Source organism: Macaca fascicularis, chromosome 5 (assembly GCF_037993035.2).
Source record: "Macaca fascicularis isolate 582-1 chromosome 5, T2T-MFA8v1.1".
NCBI lineage: Eukaryota > Metazoa > Chordata > Mammalia > Primates > Cercopithecidae > Macaca > Macaca fascicularis.
In genome coordinates this window covers 188,092,951-188,118,100 of record NC_088379.1, presented here as the reverse complement: position 1 = coordinate 188,118,100, position 25,150 = coordinate 188,092,951, and the positions used below count along the sequence as shown (strand labels likewise).

Here is a 25,150-nt window from a genome sequence, read left to right as displayed (position 1 = left end):
ATCCTGACTGGAGAGCTGTAGATCCACCGTTGGGGGTTCTCACCTTCCAGCCTTCAGACCTGCTGTTTCTCTGTGGGGTTCTCGCCTCCCAGCCTTCAGACATGCTGTTTCTCTGCCTGGGTGCCTTCTCCATCTCATTCTTCTTGTTAAATCCTCTAATTTTGACATCAGCTTTTGCAGGAAGCTCACTCCTGACCTCCCCTTCTGGGTTAGGAGCTGCCTTTTGGGCTCCCATAGCACCCTGCCCTTCCTCTTCTTCACACCTGTCGTCTTGGATCGGTGGTTGGAACCATGTTTGACCCATCTCGGTATCTGCCTTAGTATAGTGCCTGGGGCATGGCTCCGTTTGTTGAGAGAATGGATGAATATGTCACGGGATGAAAGGGTGAATTAATTAACCCTGATATTTACAGTGGCCACCAGGGCCTATGGTTTGTAGCAATCCTGAGTTGAACCAGCTCTTTGTGAAATCTCTAAGACACATGAGCCATCAGGCTCTCTTTACTCCAGAACCGCCCCGTGGAGATGGCTGAGACTGCCTGCCAAGTGGGGAGAAGGGAGATGCTCTGGGACCTGGCAGCTCTACAATTATCTTGTGGCTTTAGTAAAATTAGAATCATTTCTTCCTAACATACGTCAGGTTCTAGTTGTTTTTTCCAGCAACCTCAGCATCCCCTTACGGAATGAGGCTAGAAAATTAAAAATAAACAAAAACGATAAATCAAAACTTTGTTGTGAGGAAGCAAATTTTCTTTTTTTCTATGTCGGTCTAAAACACCCTTACAAAATATCCATGTATCACAATGCATTTTAGGTCCCCGAATCTTCTCATCACCACGCTTCATTCAGTTTAATTCACACACAGTGATGAGTAGCTCCTAGATTCTGGACACATGGGGAGCCAAGGGTGGGGTTTCCTGGGTTAGGGGTGGGTGCAGAAATTCTAACCTGAAACAATCACAGGAAATGCAAAAAACGAACAAAAAGTGATCCGAGCTGGGAACTGTGCTGAATGCTAGGTCTAAGAGCAAGAAGGGGAAGACAGTGGGTGGCCCAGGCCAAAGCTGTCAAGCATTTAGTTAGCAGCAGAAGAGAGGAAGAGGTGTGGGTGCTGCCAGGCAGTAGGAAGCTGCACTGTCAAAGCCTTTGTTTTGGCAGTGGTCACCGCAAAATGGTCTCAGAAAAGCCAACTATGTCAGGAATGGAAAGAACTTTCCAGAAAGCAAGAGAATATGGCCATTTCCTTCAAGAACTTCCTCCAACGGGAAGCAGGGACAGCAGACGTATAATCAGCCATGAGTCATAGTACCAAGAATGAACTGGTAAGAACAGATATGATTTTCCTGTCCATAACCACTTAACTGTTTACAATGATGACACATACATTGACAATATCTTTCTATTTAATGATTTAGACAAGATGCATATTAGTCTTCACTTAAGCAAGAGTTTACTTGTCATGCCTTTGATATTAAAGATGGTTGCAAAAATTACTTTTAATTTAATATTCAAAATTTTAAAGTTACACATACTCTGTGGAGAAGAGGTGAATCAATAAACTAAAACTTCTTGCAACAATGTTGTTTTGCAGAGTTTATAATTGTTTTAGTCAATTTCAGATTTAGAGGAATAGGTTAGGGGAGATATAAATTATAAATTAATAGTAAAAATAGAATCTCTTGATTCTACTATTTTCTTTTTCCCTTAAGTTGCAGCCACTTACAATTAAAATATAAGTTTTGTCAATATACCATAACATCAAAGAAAATGGCAACTACCTATTTCTCAGGCAACTAGATATTCTATTTACTATAATTATAATTTTCTAAAATACAAAGTTCTTCACACTGGGAATCATAGATGCCTGGACAGCTGCAAGATTTTAATTTTATATTTTTTATTTTAGTTTTTTTAAAATTAGCAATTCTAAGAATATAATGAGAAAACTTACAATGGTAATTTATATTTAATATTTTCATAAAAAAGACTTTAAGTTTCTTAAGTCAGTGTTTTCTCAAGCTGGGGTTCATGAGCATATTATGAAAAACCTAAAAACTATTTCTCTGTAAATTCTTCAAGTTCAAGAAACACTAATACATATTCTTATTATTCAAAGTCCATTCTTGTTTGTTTTTTTTTTTAGCTTCAAAACTAATGACACGTTAAAGCTGTATCTCATATTTTGTAGTATCTGCATGGCATTAAATGAACTCTCTGGTTGTTAAAGATTTACTTCTATGTTTATTTCTTAAAGCACTTTTGTTTTTCCACAGCAGGTCTTAAAATTGGCCAAGAAGGCTTTTTTTTTCCTTTTCTTTCCCACAGGATCATGATAGGAGTTGCATGAATCCCACAAGTGAAATAAAATACATTTATCTTTTCCTTATTATAAAGATTTATTTATCTTTTCCTATTTGTCTTGCAGTTGCCTTACTTGAGCCACAATAGATGCGGTAGACATGGGACACCTCAGAGATTTGATTTTTTTCATGCTCTGAAATTCATAGTAAATCTCATCATGCCACTCCAATTTCTACCCCCAAATCCCTGTCCAAAGTCCACAATCCTTGGTGTGACATGACTCATTCATTCATTTAACATTTCCTGAGTATCTAATGTGTGCAGACTTGCTCTGATGGGCTCTGGATTCACAGAGGTGAAAGGACAGATGCAATTCCTGCCCACAGGTGAGAAGGACAATGACACAAATGTGTCAATGATCACATTTTGGATTGTTGAGGTCATGGAATCCATAGTGACTGAGGAGCTGCGGCAGGAGGAGCTAACTGAGTTAGGGGCAGGGGTTTGTGAAGCTGGAGTCCATGAAAGCCAAGAAAGGGCTTCGTAGGAATAGGAAATGGTGGGGAGGAGGAATTACATTTTCTACTAACTTCAAACTGAAATTTAGCATTTTCTTTAATTATGAACGTGGGCAACAAACCATGTGGTCTAGGTATTTTGACACCAATGGAAACTACAGATATTTTCTATATGGCAGTTGTTGACTGCCATATAGCTGTTCAAATATCTTGAAATATTTACACATTTCACCACTGAGACACCATGGTACTTGGATACCCTTTGCTAGATCTTGTTATTTAATATGTTAATAGAGGACATCTATTACTATTTTTTAAGTGTTGTGATTACTGTATTTCAATGTCATTGGTTGCCTTTGTCATCCTGTGTATTTAACTTATGCATTTAAAAGCATGACTCTGAAAAGAGACTCATAAACTTCACAGAGTTGCACAAGGGGTTGATGGCTCAAAAAAGAATGAGAAGCCCTGAGCTCAGCCCTTGCCTTGTGGCTGCCACTGGCCTCCCCAGCCTGGGAATCTGCTGTGGCCTCTGGGCCTCACACATGCTGTTCCTTTGCCCTGTGTTGTCCGTTCCCTCCTCTCTGCTTGGCATTAAATTCCGATGGCTCCCATCATGCTTTGCATGGACATGAAACATTACGAACTTTGGGACGCCTCTCTGGTGGTGCCGCACAGGATATGTGTCCTAGCCAAGTGCTCAGTCTCTTCTCCCACTCCCTCCTCCCTCACCTCACACTTGTCACACAGCATTGCAGTTGCCTCTTTGCTTGTCTGCCTCCTTGAATGGTCTGTGAGCTACTTGACAGAGAATACCCCTCTTCTCCATCCCTGATCCCCCATGTGTGATGTGCTTATTACAGGCATTCAACACAAGGATACGTAATTCAGGAAGAATGGATGGATGGATGGATGGATGGATGGATGGATGGATGGACAGATGGTTGGATGGACAGATGGATGGATGGATGGATGGATGGATGGATGGACAGATGGTTGGATGGACAGATGGATGGATGAGCACACGGATGGATGGATGGGAGGACAGATGGATGGATGGGAGGACAGATGGATGGATGAATAGATGGATGGATGGATGGATGAATAGGTGGATGGATGGATGGATGAAAAGATTCAGATACAGGTGCAAAGCATTTCACATGTACAATCTCTTTATTCAGTGTTTCTCCTCTTAGAAATGATATTTTTCTTCCAGCGAAGGTTGGTGGGAATCTTTGTGCTGATAATACCCACAGCTCTTCTCCCATAGCAGGATCTGAGGGAAACTTGGCAAGAAACACTGCCTCTGGATCCAGCCTCCCAGCCGCAGCCCCAGGTCGAGCAGGTGGGCCGGAACCATGGTCGCTGACCAGGGTATCTGATCCTCTCAGTCTGAAGGAAAGTGAGACCTCAGCACAAACGCCATGGATGACACAGCATGGGAGGGAGCGGCCCAGAGAGAGAAGCACCAAGCACTTGATCATGGAGGAGGAGGAGGAAGAGTGGGATCCATGGGCAGGCAAGACCTTTCTATGGCACAAAAAACAATTTTAGAAGTATCCAGTTGTATAAAGACTGGAAAAGGGCATCTGTTTCAGCCGGTGGACCACAACAAACCACCCACCCACAGATGAAACGCACTTTCACAGCTGCCTCTGAAGATGGGTTTGAAAAACCAAATACAAAATAAAAATAGCAACTCTCATTTATTGAGAGCCTACTATGCATTGAGAGACTTTCCAGTGCTATGCCCAATCTCACCATGTGAATGCTGGCACAGTGACTATCACTATTTTACAGACGAGGCGACAGGCTCAGAGAAGTCAAGTTGCCTGAGGCCACATAGGTTTAAGGAGCGGAGTCAGAATGTGAACCCTGGTCTTTCCAATCTCAGAGCCCAAGCTCTTCCATTTGCATTAAATTCATCTTTAATTTATGGGAAAGTTTCATCCTCTTGGGGGAGAAATCCATGTAATAATTCTGAAATAAGACCATTTGGACTTTCAAAGGCCCTTTTACCTCGACTGGGTAAAATAGTGTCCCCTTTGAAGGAGTTTCACCTGTGGGCTCTGCAGTTGGGTGGGGAAATCTGTTGACTTTGGGAGCAGCCTCTGAACTGGAAACAGGAGTATTACAGACAACAAGGAGATACATATACACATATATTTTTTTGAGACAGAGTCTCGCTGTCTCCCAGGCTGGAGTGCAGTGGCGCGATCTCAGCTCACTGCAAGCTCCGCCTCCCAAGTTCACGCCATTCTCCTGCCTCAGCCTCCCGAGTACCTGGGACTACAGGTGCCCACCACCACGCCCAGCTAGTTTTTTTGTATATTTTTAATAGAGACGGGGTTTCACCGTGTAAGCCAGGATGGTCTCGATCTCCTGACCTCGTGATCGCCCGCCTTGGCCTCCCAAAGTGCTGGGATTACAGGCGTGAGCCACCGCACCCGGCCGACAACAAGGATTTTATGAAAGAGAAGGCCATGACACAAAGTCTCACGGCAATCCCATAATTTCCTTTGCAGAGGAATTTAAGAGAGAAACCTCCTTGAGACGCGGTTAGTGCACTGTTTTCAAAAAACCTGAATGGAATAACCTGTTGAGAGAGCAAAGAGCTCCTGCGTTTGTGGCACACGGGAGCCTGGCAGCAGCAGGTGTGTGTCAGCGGGGGACCCAAGGCAGGCCTCCCCTCCACAGCCCCTCCCACACCCCAGACTTAGCCATGCTGGTGCCGGACATCCTGTGCTGCTTCGAGTTGTAACTTCACATCCTCCAGAGCTCCAGGCAGCACTAAAGCCTCTGGGACGCGGTCAGCTGCTTAGATGGGTTCCCAGGAAGGTTCACTGTTCTGGAAAGGTCTGTAAGCATGTGACCTGAGCTCCTTGAGGTTCAGGGGGCTGGTCTGACCGAAGCAGAGTTTTCCCTTTCCCAGCTCAGGAGGGATTTTCCCAGTTCTCCCTGTCGAGTGTCTGAGGGTAGTGACTCGGCCAGGCTGGGGGCTGCAGGTCCCGGAAGCCCAAGGCATGGATGCTTATGGGTGTTCAATTGATGTCTTTCCCATAGTTGGTTTCATTTAGGCATTGAATATGTATTTTCTGCCAAACTCGATTACACCTCAAGCTCCATGAAGGCAGGGACCACGACTGCTTTGTTAACTGTGTACCCAGGGCCTGGCCCCGAGGCTGGCACTAGATGCCCAACAAACGCTTGTGGAATGCGTGGCCAACACCTTAGCGTTTCTACAGTTGGTCTTTCTGTTTAAAGAGAAAGAACGAAAGTGACGGGATTGACACTGCGTTCTATGTAAATGCTGCTCCATGGAGTTGTGCAACATCAGTGCTCCAGGTAGAAAGGCACACAGCAAAGCTGACTCAGGCAATGGTGCAAGTTCAAGTTTTAACTTTTGTGCCCAGAAAGTCCTCATGTCTCTACTCCTGGCTGGGCCTGGGATGGTCCCAAAGTCTTCAGGTTGATGTTTCTTTAAGGTCGTTCTCGGAAGCAGGACCAGAGTCCTGTTCATGAAGTCCAGGGCTCCCTGTGGTGGTCCCCTGATTGGACCCACCCATGGCCCTGCCTGTGCTCCTGCTATATCTACCCAGGGCCAGGCGTTTCCATCTTACACCTTCCCCTCTCTGCCAGCTCTCAGCATGCCTTCCAGGACGTGGCTGGTGTTTGGCTAATGTTTGCATGGAGTTCAGTCTCTCTCCTGGAGAAAAGGGCAGATATTCTGATGGCTGGGGCACCAGCTGGGGCTGTGGATTCCTGCTAAAACCCAGCAGCGCAGCCGAGGGGAAGGAGCCCTGGAATCTGAGTCTGGAGGCCGGGTCAGAGTCTTGACACTGATCCTCAGCTCACTAGAAAATGAAGGCACTGTGATGCCTGAGGTGTCGGCTGCCTCTAGGGTTCCGTGAGTCTCAGAGACCCACCTCTTCAAGAGTAGGTGCCAAGGCTGTCACTGATTTGCAATGATTTTCCCATGTGTTAACTGGAAACTTAAAGGAAACATTAGCCATGAGGGTTGGGAGCTTAGATTAATATTTAGAAAGGATTTACAAAGAAAAGAACCCAGTTAATCCCAAGATAGAGGTCTTTTCATTTCTATTTGTGCAGTGGGTGGAGACGGAGTCCCTGGCTCGGACAGTTCCCACAGCCTTCCCTGTAAAGCCCCTCTGTGGTAGCAGTTTCTAACTTTACAGTCACAAAGCCAGCATGTGCTTCCCATGGCTTCGGCCCCCACTGCTGGCAGATGGATTCAGGGTTCTGACTCTGGCCCGAGGAGGAGGCACAGTGCTTGCCAAGTGAGTGCCAACTTTAGCAAGCAAAGCTTCAGGACAAAATGGAGAGGCAACCATGACAATGGTCTCAGATCACTCTTTATGGCATAAAAGATTAAGGGGTGGACTTTGGTGTGAGACAGGCTTCATTCTTTGAACTATTGTTTGGCAAACTAATTGGTTTACTTAAGCCTCAGATTCCTTATCTGTTAAATGGAGATAAAGATGGTGTCTATATCAGACAGTTCTTGTGAGAATACGATAACACAGTTAAAGCTCTTAACCTAATGCCTAGCAAGCAGTAAGTGCTTATTAAATACTGGTTATTATTATTATGCTTTTGTTACGGTTTGAATGTGTCCCCTAAAGTTCATATGTTGGAAACATAATCCTCAGTGTTTAGAGGTGGGGCCTTTTAAGAGGTATTAGGTCAAAAGGGCTCTGTACTCAGGGAGGACTTAATGCTTTTGTCTTGGGAGTGAGTGAGCGTGAGAGTGGGTGGTTAAAAAAGTGAGTTTGGGTCCCTTTTGCCCCCTCACTCTCATCCTTTCTTGCCCTTCTGCCTTGAGCCATGGCATGACGCAGCACTGAGGCCCTCACCAGATGCCAATGCCATGCTCTTGGACTTGCCAGCCTCCAGAACTGTGAGCCAAATACATTTCTTTTTCTTTCTTTTTTTCTTCAGATCAGACGGTTAATGTGCTGACATTGTAACAAGGTTTGAGGGTGGCACATCTCACGCATGCGTGTGAACACCCAATCATCATGCTCACAAACTACAAAAGGATCCTGCCAAATACATTTCCGGTAAATTACCTAGTCTTAAGTATTCCATTATAGTAGCACAGAACAGACTGAGACGCGTTATCCTGGCCTCTGTCCCTTGGTTGTTGCATGACAGGATGTTCCCTTCACTACCGAGAGCCGATGTCTCCTGTTATTTCTTAGGCATTAGTACCTTGACAGTTTGGCATAAAATCTCAGTTAGGGCCTCAGAAGACAGAGACACGAGATAACTAGGCTTTCAGAAACACTCCACCTCCACCCACTCAGCTATGAAAAGGGTTTGTTTCCTGCTCCTGGAAATCCACACATTCCTCCTTGCCAGTGTACACACAGGCAGAGATCAAGTGAATATTGACTAGGGTTCCCCTCCTTCCTCTCTTAAATGCCGTCACCTGAATCGGACTGAGGGCACCCCGGAGTCACTCACAGCAGAGTAATTATGTGGAGGCAACACATCCTGCCTATGTCTTCAGACCCCCACCCTCTGGACTGGGAGCTATTGGGCAGCAGCATGGGGCCTTCTGCAGGGGTCTGCACACACCCCTCCAGATCTGTCCTGGCGATGGTCTGCTGGGCGGAACCCCTTCCACCACCTTCTTCCATTCCATTCACCCCTGAATGTCCTGGGCAAAACGTGTCAGGCCACGGGGAGGAACTTTCTGCTGGTGGTTCCCTAAAGATCCTCTGATGTAGGAAGCCACTACTGCCTGCAAGTTTAAAGTCCCAGTTTCCAGATAAGTACGAGTTTATACTTGTTTATATATTTTTTCCTTAGAGTCTCTGGTTGGTTTTTTTTTTTTTTCCTCCAATGGGCAAGAACTTGGACTTTTTTAAAATTCTTTTTTCTTTCCCCAAATGCTTTGATGAAAGCTTCAGGAGCATTCAACTAATAGATTGGCTGGTAATGACAAAATTAAATACATCAATTCAAGTAACTGGTAAGTGCCATAAATCTAAAAGCAATATATATTTTTAACCACCACATCCTAAATGTCTGTAGGCCAAGCTGGTAGTGTTTGGAGGATTGGAACAGAAAGACATAAGGGACCACTCTATATTTCAGACAAGTCACTTGAGTGAAACAGCAAAAATCAAGAGGTAGGCACCACCGGAGGTGGGTTGGCAAAATCCAGACCAGCTTGCTCTTCTGCCTCCTCCATGGCCTGAAGGCTGGGCATCAGTGGTGTGCCTGGGCATCAGCGGTGTGGCTGGGCATCTGCGGTGTGCTTGGGCATCAGTGGTGTGGCTGCACATCAGCAGTGTGCCTGGGTGCTGGGCATCAGCAGTGTGGCTATGCATCAGCGGTGTGGCTGGGCATCTGCAGTGTGGCTGGGCATCAGTGGTGTGCCTGGGCGCTGGGCATCAGCGGTGTGACTGCACATCAGCGGTGTGGCTGGGCATCTGCAGTGTGGCTGGGTATCAGCGGTGTGGCTGGGCATCAGTGGTGTGCCTGGGCATCAGCGGTGTGCCTGGGCACTGGGCATCAGCAGTGTGCCTGGGCATCAGCGGTGTGGCTGGGCATCAGCAGTGTGGCTAGGCATCAGTGGTGTGCCTGGGCATCTGCAGTGTGGCTGGGTATCAGCAGTGTGGCTGGGCATCAGTGGTGTGGCTGGACATCTGCGGTGTGACTGGGCATCAGCGGTGTGGCTGGGCATCAGCGGTGTGACTGGGCATCTGCAGTGTGGCTGGGCATCAGCGGTGTGGCTGGGTATCTGCAGTGTGCCTGGGCATCAGCGGTGTGGCTGGGCATCAGCGGTGTGGCTGGGCATCTGCGGTGTGGCTGGGCTTGGCTGAGGATTCCGAGGGGTCTCAGACCTGTGCTCCAGGCAGCAAAGCCAGATGGTCCAGTTCTCAAACTCACAAGCCTCAGCGTGTGAGAGAAGTGCTGGAGGGGCTTGCTGACCTGCAGAATCCTGCCCCCAGCTCCCGGGACCCTCCCCAGGATGTGCAGTGTCTCTGCTTGTCACGGGGATTTGCAGGACCTGTCTCACACGGCCTCCAGAGGCTGTCAACTTTTCAAGAATTCTGGGAGTTGGTTGTTAAACACAGCCATCACTGAAAATTGAATTATATAAACTTATAAATGATATGACAAGCAAATGAACACTCCAAACATATCCCTTCCTCATTATTTTGCTATTATCTATGTTCTTGAGGTTACCTACAACTATTGTATCTAGATAGCCTCACGTAATATATTGATGTTTCAGTCAACGGCAGACTGTGTATATGGCAGTGCAGTAAGATTTTAATACTGCATTTCCACTGCATCTTTTTTCTTTTTTTTTTCTTTTATTTTTTGAGACAAGAGTCTGGCTCTGTCACCCAGGTTGGAGTGTAGTGGTGCAATCTCAGCTCATTGCAACCTCTGCCTCTCAGGTTCAAGTGATTCTCCTGCCTCAGCCTCCCTAGTAGCTGAGATTACAGGCATACACCACCATGCATGGCTAAAATTTTTGTATTTTTAGTGGAGATGGGGTCTCACCATGTTGGCCAGGCTGATCTTGAACTTCTGACCTCAGGTGATCCGCCCACCTCGGCCTCCCAAAGTGCTGGGATTACAGGTGTGAGCCACCACAACTGGCCTCCACTGCATCTTTTCTATGTTTAGATATGCAAATCCCTATTGTGTTATGACTGCCTGCAGTCCTCAGTATAGTAATCCGCTGTATAGGTTTGCAGCCTAGGAGCGATAGGCCATACCATACAGCCTCGGGGGGAGGAGGCTAGAGCATCTAGGTTTGTGTAAGTCCACTCTGTGACGTTTGCACAATGACAAAAATTCCCTAATGACCCATTTCTCAGCATGTGTCCCCATTGCTATAGTCACCATTATATGACTGTATTATCTCTTCCTAACTCACTGCATACTCAGTGATTCCACACTGGTAGCCTGGAATTGGCCATGGTGAGAGTATTTCCATCATGGAAATTGGTAGAGGCTGTAATCCAGGGCTACCAACCTGAGAGTCGCTGTTAAACATTTAGCAGCACACTGCAGGCAGGGGAGGGGGGAACCCGAAAGTCGAGCTGGATAAGCTCCTCAGGTGGTTTCCATGCAGAAGCTCTGCTTGGAACAACACTGTACAGTATAGACTTAGAGGTCCAGGCCCAGGTACCTCTGTGCTCTGGGGTATTAGTCCACTTTCATGCTACTGATAATGACATACCTCAGACTGAGCAATTTACAAAAGGGGCTTAATGGACTTACAGTTCCATGTGGCTGGGGAAGCCTCACAATCATGGCAGAAGGCAAGGAGAAGCAAGTCACATCTTACATGGATGGCAGCAGGCAAAGAGAGTGAGAGCCTGTGCAGGGAAACTCCCACTTATAGAACCATAGGATCTCGTGAGACTTGTTAACTATCACGAGAACAGCATGGGAAAGATCTGCCCCCATGATTCAGTACCTCCCACCAGGCCCCTCCCACAACACGTGGGAATTCAAGATGAGATCCGAGTGGGGACACAGCCAAACCATATCACTGGTAAAGGAACTGAGGTGCTGCCTTCATGGCTCTGTAAATGACCCCATGACTTGCCCCACTGTGCTTAGCCCTATCGTCTGTAAAATAGTGATGCACCTAGTATCTACCCCCTTTGTATGATTGTGAGGATTCAATGAGATAATCCATGTTAAAGTCTCAGAACAGTGCCTGGTATGTAGAAGGCTCTAGATAATTGTTACCTATTATTATGATCTGACAAAAGAAAGTTAATTTTGTCCAGCAGATCATCTTTTTTTCTTTTACATCTTTTTTTTTTTTTTTTCTTATCAGGGTCCTGCACAGTCTTTGTAGAACATTTAGAATATAAAAATAATCAAAACAAGGAAAAGAAAAAGCATCCATTTCTAGCACCTGGTGAATATTTTGGGGGGCCTTTAGCCTTCTAGTCTTTTTCCCGCACCTAAGAGATGTCATTCTTGATGCCCTTCTGGAAGGGGATGCTCTTGTTCGCCAACTCGTGAGGCTTCAGCAATATTTCCTCTCCCACTCCTCATGCTCAGACGCTCCAGGACAGCTGATTTTGTCACCATGATGAAAGGGTACTGGCAATGGGAATGACATCTATAGTGTGACGTTCTGTATTTACTTTATTATCATTTAGAAGGATCCTTCTAATGAATTTATTAGACAAATATTTGTTGAACACATAGTAGATACAAGGTATTGTGCTGTGGGGGTTGTGAGGGTAACATCGTTGTCTTGTCCTTAATAATAAGGTCAATAGTATTAATAGCGTGAATTACTATTTAGTAGGGAAAGAAATATTAAGAAAACGGGAGGCTGAGGCATGAGAATCGCTTGAACCCCAGAGGCAGAGGTTGCGGTGAGCCGAGATCTGCACTGCAGCCTGGGCAACAAGAGCAAAACTCTTATCTCCAAGAAAAAAGAAAGAAAGAAAGAAAAATCAAGAAAAAATAACCCATAGATTTTCTTTTAATCAGATAAAGGAACCCCTCATCTTCACCTATTTATCAGAGTGCCAGGGAGGCCGGCGCCGGCTCGGAGGAAGGGCGGCTCTTCCTGGCAGCACTGCTGGGTGCTGCGGAGGGGAGGCGGGGAAGCCTGTGGTGTCCCGGCGTTCCCAGTGCCCTCCTCTCTGGATTCTGCGGCCTTCAGATTCAGCAGATAATCTTCCTGCAAGATCCCAAACCAAGCCGACTTCTTCATTTTGTGCTCAAACTGTGGACCCGGAGTAACCTGGCCCATTGCCAGAGAAGACCCCAGCGAGCGGGGCCTGGGGAGAGATGTGTATTGATCTCTCATGCTTAAGGGATTTTTAAAGGGTCATTTTGACAATGGAAGATTGGGCTTCTCCACTGACTTCGAATCCAAAGCTTTTGCTGGACCTCTCGGGCCTCTGCCTTCGACCTTCCTCAATCGTCTCTTGCAGGACCCAGGGTCCACGGTTCCTGTTGCCAGCCGATGAGGTGAGGCCGCTTACAGCAGCAATCTGGCTACAATTTGGCTTGAGGTGGCCTTGTCTGTGTGTTTTTTGTGCCCTATATGACGACAGAAGCTGAGCTCTCTGCTGGCAGCCACCATGTGGGTGACCCACCTTGGAAAGGGACCCTCCAGCCCCCAGTTGAGCTGATGCCGCCTGGAGCAGAGACAAGTGGTCCCTGCTGAGTCCCAAGCTGCACATTCATGAGCAAAATACATAGAAATTGCCAGCTGGGCACAGTGGCTCATGCCTGTAATCCCAGCACTTTGGGAGGCTGAGGCAGCTGGATCACCTGAGGTCAGGAGTTCGAGACCAGCCTGGACAACATGGTGAACTCCCGTCTCTACCAAAAATACAAAAATTAACCAGGTGTGATGGTGTGTACCTGTAATTCCAGCTACTCGGGAGGCTGAGGCAGGAGAATTTCTTTAACCTGGAAGGTGGAGGTTGCAGTGAGCTGAGATCACGCCACTGCACTCCAGCCTGGGTGACAGAGCAAGACTCCATCTCAAAAAAAAAAAAAAAAAAAAAAGAGTAGAAATATGATTGTTGTTTTAAGTACCTAAGTTTTGGGATGGCTTATTATGGGATGTTTATCAACCCTTGCCCCGGACCAAGCATTTCTCAGGATGTGTGACTTTCAGGGCTGAAATCCTGACAATCCTGGGCAAACTAGGATGGTGTTCACCCTAAGCTTCAGTCTTCAGTTGGCTGACTTCTCCAGCTCTGTTTCTGAGCTATGTGTGTAAACCTCCATACTTTAGACGAACAGTTTCAAACAGAGACAATGTAGCCCTCCACACCCTGAACAAGGTGGTGGTAATTATGTCTGCTGGCCCAATTTCACCGCACCTGCACTCTGTGAGCGACCGAAGCAGCTGACTCAGGCACTGAAATGTGGGGGTGGGAGTCCTCCCGGAGCCCCATCCGGACTACCTTCATGCTTTCTGCTCCTGCCCAAGCAGACTCCTGCCTCAGGGCTGTTGCAGCTGCGTGTCTCTGCCTGGAACACTCATATCCCAGCTCCTTTGACTTCTTTGAGTTATCTTGTTTCCTGATGGCCTCTTTGTACCAATGTGAGCCCCATAGGGACCGGGCAGGGGTCGCATCCATACTGTCCAGCACTCAGTGCCTGCTCAGCAGGAGGGGCTCACACCTTTTTTTTTTTTTTTAAACAGTCTCCCTCTGTTGCCCAGGCTGGAGGGCAGTGGCATGTCTCAGCTCACGGCAACCTCTGCCTCCCGGTTCAAGCGATTCTCCTGCCTCAGCCTCCTCAGCAGCTGGGACTACAGGCACGCGCCACCATGCCTGGCTAATTTTTGTATTTTTAGTAGAAACGGGGTTTCACTATGTTGGTCAGGCTGGTCTCAAACTCCTGACCTCGTGTTCCGCCGGCCTCGGCCTCCAAAAGTGTTGGGATTACCGGCGTGAGCCACCGTGTCTGGCCCACAACGTATTTTTTAATGCTGGAAGAATAAATGAATTGGGAGGGTGCTCAGAGGTTATGCAGGTCCAATGCCCACCACAGCAGAAATCCCCTCCGTGATAACCCTGGCAGGTGATAACCTTTGGCTTAGACGCCTGTAGCAGGGATTCCATTAGGTTTTTAAAAAGCGTTTCACTGTGATATTAAGAATCATCTCCCTATGATCTTTCACACCTGCTCCCCAGGCCTTCATCACCCTGACTGCCTCCTGCAAGAGAGCTCAAGCTTGCCATATCCTGTGCACTGGTGATGAGGCCCAGACAGGTCTCCGGCCCTCTGGATCCGGGTATCTCTATGTGTCCTGAAATGACTTATTTCAGGATGGTGGGCACCAATATAGCCTCAGCAATTCGGAAAATTTGTAAAAATGAAGGAAGAGTTCATCTGGTGGCATAGTTTTTTCTTTTTAAACTTAAGATGATGGGAAAAGCTGAAGAAAGTAACACCTCAAATCTAAATCTTATGCAATCTTATCCAAAATAATTTGGATACCTCGGGATCCAGGTTCTGTCTCTCCGATCTCCTATTTAGAGACACCATAAAAGACCATCTCTGATCCTGGGCTACACTCCACTGTTCAACATGACGGGCAGTGGTTCTATTTCCCCAGGTTAGAACCCATCAGGGGAGTGGCTCCACCGTTAGGAACCTGTATGTCCTGTGGGCCCATCTGATTTCATCTCCTCTGAGCGGGTGCGGGATGCCCAGGGGCCATGCAGAGAGGAGACGGTGCAGCCCTGGGAATGTGGGGCAGGTGACCTCTTGTCCTGGCCTGTGAGGCCGGCCCTGTGTTCTCTGAGGGGTCACCCTCTGCAGAAGTATGCTCTCAAGGTGTGGCCTCAGCCAAAAAAACAAACAAGATGAAGCCTCAAAGTTTAGCTCCATTGTAGCTATTGTGCTTGTACCAGAGACTTTTGTCTGGGGGCCGGCAGGAATCTTGAAGCCTGGTGTTGCTCTGCGTAGGCTGCTGAAATGACAAGGGGACAGCTCAGCTCTGGACAAAGACACCTCCCTGGACGCTGAGACATCACGCTTTACCTCCAAGTCCTTAACGAGGATGGAGAAAACCACAGAGTGAATGCTGGAACTTCCCGGGACGTTCCCTTCCTCACCCAGTACCCCCCGCCATCAGCCTCAGTCCTTTTCATTTTAATCAGTCCCATAAGCCAGCCTCTACTTTTCAAAGGAATCTGAGGAACCTTCCTGCCAAGTCCCACTGAGCTCTTGCCACACTCGAGGATGTGGGCCAGGCTCTTGTGTAGGTTAAGGAAGTCTGAGAAGAATAGAGATTATAGGAAACAGTCTACCTTTCTTTACAAGGCCTTGTTTTGCATCCCTGAAATCTCAGATTCAGCTCTTACAATGAAGTCCTGTTGTAGAAAGAGCTGGCCTTTTATCACCACTTAAAATCTAATTAATCCATATTGAAGCACAAAGATTTCTGTTGTATTTTAGGGTGAGGGGTCATAGAGCCTTCTTTGTTCATCCTTAGACTTATAATCATCAGGCATTGGGATATAATTTTACCAAATTGGAAGGTAACAGATCAAGTCCTTATCAGAAAGCCTAACTCATAGTTTTAAGAGAGTCCTTCGTCCTTTACATGAAACATTATATTCAAGAAGAACAAAAACGCATTTCAGAGTGCCCAAAGAGTTAATGACCACAGCTTATATTCCAGGCAGCATAGAACCAAGATCGTCACATTACCGTCAACCACAAAAGACAGCAGATCCTATAGGGGTGGCAAAGTCCTAAGACTTGTTGCAATGGCTTTAATCTTTAGAATAGTGATGCAATCTGTTGGGCTTTTACTATCTTTCCTGGGATGGATTTTATCCATTATTACAACTTATTTGCCACACTGGAAGAACCTCAACCTGGACTTAAATGAAATGGAAAACTGGACCATGGGACTCTGGCAAACCTGCGTCACCCAAGAGGAAGTGGGAATGCAATGCAAGGACTTTGACTCCTTCCTGGCTTTGCCTGCTGAACTCAGGGTCTCCAGGATCTTAATGTTTCTATCAAACGGGCTGGGATTTCTGGGCCTGCTGGTCTCTGGGTTTGGCCTGGACTGTTTGAGAATTGGAGAGGGTCAGAGAGATCTCAAGAGGCGACTGCTGATCCTGGGAGGAGTTCTGTCCTGGGCCTCGGGAATCACAGCCCTGGTTCCTGTCTCTTGGGTTGCCCACAAGACAGTTCAGGAGTTCTGGGATGAGAATGTCCCAGACTTTGTCCCCAGGTGGGAGTTTGGGGAGGCCCTCTTTCTGGGCTGGTTTGCTGGACTTTCTCTTCTACTGGGAGGGTGTCTGCTCAACTGTGCAGCCTGTTCCAGCCACGCTCTCCTAGCTTCGGGCCACTATGCAGTGGCGCAAATACAAACTCAGTGTTCCTACCTGGAAGACGGGACGGCAGATCCTCAAGTGTAAGACTCCGACGAGGCCAGAGATGTATCCTATATCAACCGTGATGACAAAGATCTCTTTGTTTTGTAGCTAAATCTGTGATGCTCACGTTTTCTCATTCAGTAACTATTTCTCTACAGTAGGCAGACCCACTTCCCTCTAAAATCTAGAGAATAATGAAGGAAAAATATTTCATCTAAAAGAAAATGATTATGGTAAGCATTATATAGGTAGAAGTGAAACAAGCTTCACTGATCTGGTTATTGAAATTAATGTGGTGGCTGTCCAGTATAGTCAGTTTCAAGCTTTAATGTGTAAATTTTGTATTAGAAAGCTTTTGTTGTTGTTGTTGTTGTTGGTAGTTAGAAATGATCATTAGTTTCTGTTTCCTAAAGAAAAAAACTAACAATCTGAAAATTTTAAGTGTTCTACTTTAGCAAAGCCACATGCTAAGCCAACCCCAAAGTGTTATTTCCACAGCAACGACTTTTTTCTTCTTTGAACAGAAGTGGTTTGTGTTTAGGGTATTACCAGGCACTCAGTGCGACAAGATTTTATGAGGCTGAAGAGTTTTCAGTACCTCGTGATACTCTCAGATTTAAAATACTGGCCAATCTCTTCTCTCGTCCTTTCCCTCGAAACCTTCGTATTAAAAAAAGAAAAACAATTCCAAAGACATTTTTCTTAATATCCAGATATTGTCAGGTCATTTGAATAAAAACTTTCCTTTGTTCAATGAAAAATCACTAACATGGGGATATATACTTTAGTGGTGAATAAACAGAAATGCTGACTCCAACCTGCAGAGTCCTAATGCTGAACTCTTTCCTCGACTTAGAAAGTATATATAAGAAAAAAGTGTTTATGCACACAAGCGTAAATCTGACAGAAAGGCATGCAGTTAAATAAACTAGATATGTAGTTTGGTATTGCTTCAAATGCTGTGTGGTATATGTAGCCTGAGGAATTTCTGAAACACAGGCCCGAGTTAAGGTGTAGAGATATTTCTGATAAGATTGATTTATTTGGTTAAGAAATACTTTTCTTGAACCTATTTTTTAAAAGTAACACTCAGTATTACCATAACATGCACATTTGAAATGTGAGAACTATAAGAGATGAAAATCTGACAGGTGCAATTAGTGAGATACAAAGCAGGAGGTGTTGAACCAAAACCATCAGTTAAACATTTTGCATTCAGACTTAATTCTTTGTTAGAAAGGTTGGGAATAACAAGAAAGCCATTTTAACCTTAACAACGAAAGGAGGATTATTATCACTTAATTATATTTCAGTGACAAACTGCTTTCTGCAAAATCCAGCCCACAGGACACAAACACAATCTTGGCCACACCTTGGCATTACTGGTTTGCAGCATTATTTCCCTATCCTTTTCTGAAACCCATTCAACATGGAATCAAACAATAGCAACTCTGGCAAGAATCCTGCTATATACACAATGAAGAAATATTTCTGAGCTTCATAAGTTATAACACAAGTGTCACACTTCTTTTCACAGCAACCGAAGGACAGGAGTTTGTTTGGTTAAAGCTCTCAGGACATTATAATGGCTTTAGTATTTAGAACTGTGGCTCAACTAGCTGGAGTTTCATTATCTTTGTTGGGATGGGTTTTATCCTGTCTTACAAACTACCTGCCACACTGGAAGAACCTCAACCTGGACTTAAATGAAATGGAAAACTGGACCATGGGACTCTGGCAAACCTGCGTCACCCAAGAGGAAGTGGGAATGCAATGCAAGGACTTTGACTCCTTCCTGGCTTTGCCTGCTGAACTCAGGGTCTCCAGGATCTTAATGTTTCTATCAAACGGGCTGGGATTTCTGGGCCTGCTGGTCTCTGGGTTTGGCCTGGACTGTTTGAGAATTGGAGAGGGTCAGAGAGATCTCAAGAGGCGACTGCTGATCCTGGGAGGAGTTCTGTCCTGGGCCTCGGGAATCACAGCCCTGGTTCCTGTCTCTTGGGTTGCCCACAAGACGGTTCAGGAGTTCTGGGATGAGAACGTCCCAGACTTTGTCCCCAGGTGGGAGTTTGGGGAGGCCCTCTTTCTGGGCTGGTTTGCTGGACTTTCTCTTCTACTGGGAGGGTGTCTGCTCAACTGTGCAGCCTGTTCCAGCCACGCTCTCCTAGCTTCGGGCCACCATGCAGTGGCGCAAATGCAAGATCATCATCAACTGGAGACAAGAAACACCAACCTGAAAAACTAAGCCAGAAAGGACAAGCGTCTGCTGCTCAGGAGACGCTTGCTCAACACTGGATTTGGTAGGAGGTCCTGCTCTAGTCATCTCACTGTGCTTCTGATTTTCGAAAATGCATTTTTTCCTGTGGCTATTAAACTATAGTTTCTTTCCAAGACTGGTAAACTATTTTTATCTTCTACTCTGAGATCAAAACCAATCAAGACTTAATAGTAATGACACCCATTACTGTGGATGAGTGTTCTCAATTTTAAAACAGTGATTGCATAGAAGTGGTAAATAAAACGTTAATCTGTATGTGTCTTTGAAGGTGTTATTCATATGGAGCGGAATCATCTGGCAGATCATTGACTTCTTTCAGGTGTTTAAGATAACCTAGTATAATAAGCCTGAGCTGCATATTTATTTAAAATGCATGACGTCTTATTATATAAAATAATGATTAGCTCTTTAAAAGCTTTAGAGGTGAAAGGCGTGGACACATCATCTCCTGAATCAGAGACCTGTGTCTCTATGGAACCTTTTCTCGAAAGGCAGCCACGTTCAGTCACGCCTTCTAAACTATGTCGGAAGCAGGAGGGTGATCTTGTGTTTGGGATGATTCAAGTAGGCTCTGGCACACAGACGTGCTTCTGCATCCTGTGCTCTGTATTTCATGGGCAGCGTTTCTGGCTTCCCTGGCACTGAGCAGTCTGTGGGGGGCAGGGCAGGGCAGGGCAGGGCTGGTGTGTTAAGTGTAGAGAACCTCCTGGGATGACTGTCTCTCCGTGGAGCACGCTGCCAGCCCAGGCGGAACGACCACAGAGCACATACTCTGGAGCCCTTCATTTTATTTGCACAATGAAAAGACTTCGTCCTTTTTTATCAGCAATACATATAGTTCCAACAAGAACTATTCATCACAAACTGCTGGCTTGGGGATTTCTTCGTGAAATATTTTGTATTTGCTTGGTACATGGTTCCAGGAAACTCGTGTGTTTGTGCCAATCAGGGAAATAAACTGAACAATAAGCTACACGGAAACAGACTATTAGGCAATATGTAGCTTTGTTTTTTGTTTTTGTTTTTTTAAAAACCGACTGAATTTTTTTCCACCCACAAACACATGGAAAGTGCAGAAACCAAAGTTAATCTATGTGATGTATTTGCATACGTTTACAAACAAGACAAATTAAAACAGAAACATGTTCAGAATTTAACCTGATTAAATATTAAGTTCAGTCCTGAGCTTTTGATATTTAATACAATATAGATAAAGCAATAGCAAAAAATTTTAATTTATTTGATTTGCATGCTACAGAGATTTAGCTAAACTTTGTTCATTTGGCTAGCAATATCCTTTTTGTACCTGTAACACTTAAGATTCTGATATACAAAATTGTAATAATATAATGATAATTCAAACTTGAGAACTAAATATTACATTCTTTTTACCCTGTGCGAATAAATTCTACCTTTTAAAAATAGTATTTATAATATTAAAATTCGTATTTGTCCATATGGTTTTGTGATCAAGTTATTAAAATGTTTTGTCACTGTGAATCATTTGGGTTAGTACAAATATGACAAGATTATTAAAAGCTGCCTATAAATACATAACACTATTGCTGACTTTTAAAGTGTAGAAAAAGGATTATATTAAAATAAGTTCATCTCTCATGTTAGAAATGAGGAAATTTTGTGAAATACAACAACCAAAAGCATCTTGGTCACAACTGCTAACTACCAGCCTGAGACAGATTTTATTCTTTAATACTTGTCTGAAACTTTTTGTATTACAAAAAGTCAACAGCTAATCTGATGAAAGACTTATAAAGCTGTAAATATTCCAATATAGTCTCTTCTGTGTCAAATATTTAAAATGGCCAGAATCAAACTATATATTAAACAGAACATAAATAAGACTGTAAATAAATAAATGAAGAAAATAAAATCGTACAGAACAACTACACATAATTCTATAGACATCTTCATGGTCAAACTAAGACGCTGAAAACAGCTCACCTTCATTTACCTCCACGTTAAATAAACTTCTGTCTTTCACACTGGACCTCGACAAGGGTGAACTGTATTCTTTTTCTAGTTTTCCTTAGTCATCTAATAGAATGAACTGGGCAGTCTTAAAGGACTGTACTCAGTCAATTCACTAGGCTGGTTTTTGTTCAAAGTAGTGTCTGCCATGTCCAGTTATGTCTTCAGAGAAATTTGTATGTTAAGTGGTGGGACATTTAGGAAAAAATAAAGTTCTAGGCTCAGAAGTTGCTTAATTTGAACTTCGATTCCAATAACATGAACTTTCTAAAATATATACAATTGCTTTCAAGAAAATAAAAATTCTTGCTAGTGAGCATTCTAACTTAGGAACACAACTTTTTTGTTCTTTAAGGGGTTCCTTTAAGACGATTTTGGATATCTTTAAAAAAATCTATTTTATTTGCCATATTAGATGGCTAACCCCAAATTGTTTCTGAGTAATAAGTATGGTTTAAATGGTCTAAATATTATATATTTTAAAAGCTTGATGCTGGCAGAGCTGCACTGAGGATATGTTTTTTAAGACGTGCCTGGGTTGGGTAAGGTGAAATTCTAAACTGGAGGACGCATTAGTCAGTTTCTCTCTCTAAACTTGTTCATCCAAAAGTCATTTCATAAACAATTTAGCTTATACTTCAAATTAATAATCCCCCCCGGCACATTCTTCCCTTTGCCTCCGAACTATTTACCATAAATTATAGATAGAATCCCCTAAAAATGAGAGCTATGAAGCAATTTCTACTAAATGTTAGAAATCTCTTGATAAACTCGTTTGTTTTTGGCAACTTTCATTCTATCAAGACATCTTTTCCCCTCTTCTTGGTTATACCAAATGAGTGCCGATGCGTTTCTCTCCACACCTCCAGCTTTCTCTGTCCTTAGAACACAGGGCCACCACTTGGCACCATCCTTAGATTTAGGGCAAAACACTGGTGCAAGCCAGAAACTCACATTTGAACACTTCTGCAAATTCAGGCTGAGTGAGAGAAACCAGCTGCTCATTTGATGAGCTTATTTGTATCTCTACATGGCTGGTGTTCTTTCTTCTCCTTGCCCTCAGTGTCATGAATCCCAAGATCTTTAGTGTAGCCAAGAGCAGTGCTCCTTTGTATTCTTATTCTTAAGATAACTTGGTAGTTTATATTTTTGTTTTCTTTAGAAAAATATAAAAGGACAAAAAGGAAATCGTTTTAAGGAAACCAGGTGTTGCTGCACAGCTGATGGCCATGAACGCAGCATCCATTTTGGGTGGACTTTGGAACGCTGCACCCCAGCGACTGCTCACACTCTCCTCGCCAGCGCACAGATACCACGTGGCGGTGCTGCCATCGGCACGGCCTACTCACAGAAACACAAAGGAGAAGCAAGACCACCTGCTGAACCAAGTTGTCTCTCAACAGTCGGCTCAACAGTACACACGTGGGGTAGTACTGCCTCCATTCCGTGTTTACAAAATAAAGCCCACTGGCAATGCGCACATTCTGGGCAACATTTGTGTACCAGATTATCCCATTTTTCTTATCTGATTTTTTCTTGTTTAAGCACATAAAAATTACACTCAAGATACTTTACAAATTAAAATGTTGAAAATCTGACGTGAAATAAAAGTTCTTCAAGAGTTGACAGTTATGTTACCAAAAACAACCAAACACCAAAACAAAAAAACAAATCTTCAGTCTTTTACCCTCCCTAAAAAGGTGAACAGATGACAAAATAATTTCTTAAACCATGTAATCACACATCGTCAGCCGGCAGGGACGGGATGCTTATCTTTGCTCTGGTGAAGTAGGCAATCTTCTCCCTAGAGTTGGGGTGAGAAATAAATTGACTTAAATATGACGCTAAAAATACTCTGGGACGATTAAAACAGTCCCCAGGACCTGCAGCGGCAGTGATGTCTCTACAGGCACAGGCAGAAGCTCTTTTCCTTAAGCAGAACTCCGTCCATTTACAATCAGGAGAGTCTCTGCCTGCTAAAGGGAGGGCGTCAAGGAGAACAGCAGCTCTGGCTCACGGAAGTCACCTATAGACCACGCCAGTAAGCTCCCTTCAGGGAACTTCCAACAGAAGACAGGTTTTAAACTAGTAGGGGTCTGGTCTAGGATGGGTGCTTCCAAACTAGGCAGTGGAAGACTCAAAAGGCCCAAAATCCTACGTGGAAACTTCTCAGTAACCTCACAGAACAGTACATAATACCAGGAAAAGTCTTTAAAATCGATACCGTGCTAAGGCAGGGACAACCTGATGAGTGACACCACGACTCAAATGAAAGGAGAAGGAAGAACTCACTCTCTGAAAGGCAGTAACTGCCCTGGTCCCGGAGCAGCAGAGAGGCTGAGACAGGGCAGAGTGGTGTTCAGGTGAGGAGAGTACTTAAAAAAAAAGACAAACAGTACGTCTATTTTCCTACAGAACTTCACACTGTACATTTATGCCGTCAGCGCGTATTTCTTGAGGGCATACGACATGCAAGGGGCACACTGGTAGCTGAAGAATCAAGCACTGGCCCTCCTTTGTGAAAGAACAGTCCAGATGGGGGAGGAGGCGCAGGCTAGAAACCAGAGCCGTGGTGAGGATGTTCTGAAGACTAAGGAAGGACAGAGAAGAGGAGGAGTGGAAACACAGGACACTGGAGCGAGCTACTGCTGCGAGCAGCGTCCTTTACATTTGTTCACTTCCATAAGAGGAAAATGAGAACGAAAATCGCCCCGAGTGTGGGCGTGATGTCAGCAGAGGCCGTAAGGCGCAGCTGGTAACTGGGGTGTTTAAAAATACCCGCACTAGTTGCCAGTGCCTGCATTTGAGATATTTCATATAAAATTGTTGATTTCTAACTTCTCTTGAAAAATTAGAAGGCCAGGGACCATCAGGCTCCTGATTCCAGGTGAAATAAGCAGCTGGGGTGGTGCCGGGCAGAATGCCCCAGGCCCCACCGCTGCCCATCTCACCACCCCAGGCCAGGCACCGGCAGCCGCACAAATCCCACGCCTCCAGCGCGGCCTGTCTCACCCTGTCCATCTCATCATTCTCATCACTTGCCTGGTGATACAATGGCTTCGTATCTTAAGGGAAGCTGGGAATGTTCATGGATTCTTTGCTTCGGGCTTCAGCAACAACTGCTAGTTGTGTGACTTTCCATGCCAGGCAATGCTGCTTACTCTCTAAGTGACCACAGCAACAGGGCCATGGATGGACTCCCCTCACCTGCAGTTCTAAAACCCAAGGAGTGGCACTCCCTGAAAGCCACCAATGTGATTATTTAGCAGAAAAGAGGGCGGAAAAACCTCTCCACTACAAGATGCTGCAAAAAATGAAGGAGCTGTGAGCCCACTAAGGCACACTGCTGCTGCCACATGGTGCGTGGCCCTGCCCTCCCGCCTGGCACTAGACAGCGTGCCAAAGCTGTCCCTGCTCCACCACGTGACCTAGCTTCCCCACACTTCAAAAACACTCGCTTCTTCCAGGCTTCTCCCCTTTACACCTAAACGCTTTCCAAAGACTCGTCTATACAAAACCTCAACCAAAACCCAATAAAAATCCAGTAGGAGCAAACCTTTCTGCTGAGCTCCCTCCGACGGGGCTGAAAACATCTGCTGTGCTCACCAGGGATCCCGGGTGCACTTTGCAGTTCTCTCCATCAATCTCCTCTCCCCATCCTCCAGCCCCAGGCTCCTGGTTTTCCTCTGACCTCTCCAGCCATTCCTTCTAGTATCTCTTTTGGGGTGAGCCCTTCAGTGACTGGTGCCCACCAGGCCTCCTTTCCCAGTCACCTCACATTTTCTGGGATGTCTGGTCCATTTCCACTGATGAGACCAGTGCATTGAAGATGAGCACTCCCATTTTTTAATCTCCATCCTGGCCCCTAACCCTGGCTTTAGATTTTTATTTTCCCTTGTCTGCTGGTCATGGTTACCTTGCTGGCCTGCTGGCATTGCCTGGTGTGCCATGGCAGAGGTCAGCATCCTCCCCACACCCCTGCTCCCCAGCGTTCTCCATCTCAAGCGCTGGCACCATAGGACAGCCACTGCCCCCCATGAACCTCCCATGAACCTCACAGGCCACCCTTACCCGTTTCTCCCCAGCCCACTCTCCACAATGCCTGATATCTGCCCCACATAGAAGCCATTCCCATCATTTGGTTTTGTGCACGGAGCGCCCTGCTGGCTGCCCGATCG

General features: G+C 45.3%; 3 protein-coding genes and 1 non-coding gene across 11 annotated transcripts in view; 2 read left to right on the top strand and 2 right to left on the bottom strand.

Moving 5' to 3' along the window:
* Window positions 1-7,777: 7,777 nt before the first annotated feature.
* LOC123573809 (small nucleolar RNA U13) lies at window positions 7,778-7,881 on the bottom strand. Its single transcript, XR_006698541.2, has one exon. It is a non-coding gene; the product is annotated as a small nucleolar RNA U13 (small nucleolar RNA).
* An 8,180-nt stretch (window positions 7,882-16,061) lies between these two features.
* LOC102131262 (putative claudin-24) lies at window positions 16,062-16,885 on the top strand. Its single transcript, XM_005556371.5, has one exon. The coding sequence runs from the start codon at window positions 16,085-16,087 to the stop codon at window positions 16,745-16,747; it is 663 nt and encodes a 220-aa protein (XP_005556428.3). The 5' UTR covers window positions 16,062-16,084; the 3' UTR covers window positions 16,748-16,885.
* Window positions 16,886-18,232: 1,347 nt separating this feature from the next.
* LOC102131666 (claudin-22) lies at window positions 18,233-19,238 on the top strand. Its single transcript, XM_005556372.5, has one exon. The coding sequence runs from the start codon at window positions 18,291-18,293 to the stop codon at window positions 18,948-18,950; it is 660 nt and encodes a 219-aa protein (XP_005556429.1). The 5' UTR covers window positions 18,233-18,290; the 3' UTR covers window positions 18,951-19,238.
* An 829-nt stretch (window positions 19,239-20,067) lies between these two features.
* The window catches only part of WWC2 (WW and C2 domain containing 2), a 218,975-nt gene continuing 213,892 nt past the window's right edge, over window positions 20,068-25,150 (bottom strand). For all 8 annotated transcript variants that reach the window (XM_065545722.2, XM_005556375.5, XM_065545723.2 and 5 more), the window contains one exon: window positions 20,068-22,776. In XM_065545722.2, the coding sequence (XP_065401794.1) occupies window positions 22,710-22,776 (67 nt within the window). In that variant the 3' untranslated portion in view covers window positions 20,068-22,709. The remainder of the gene's footprint in view (window positions 22,777-25,150) is intronic.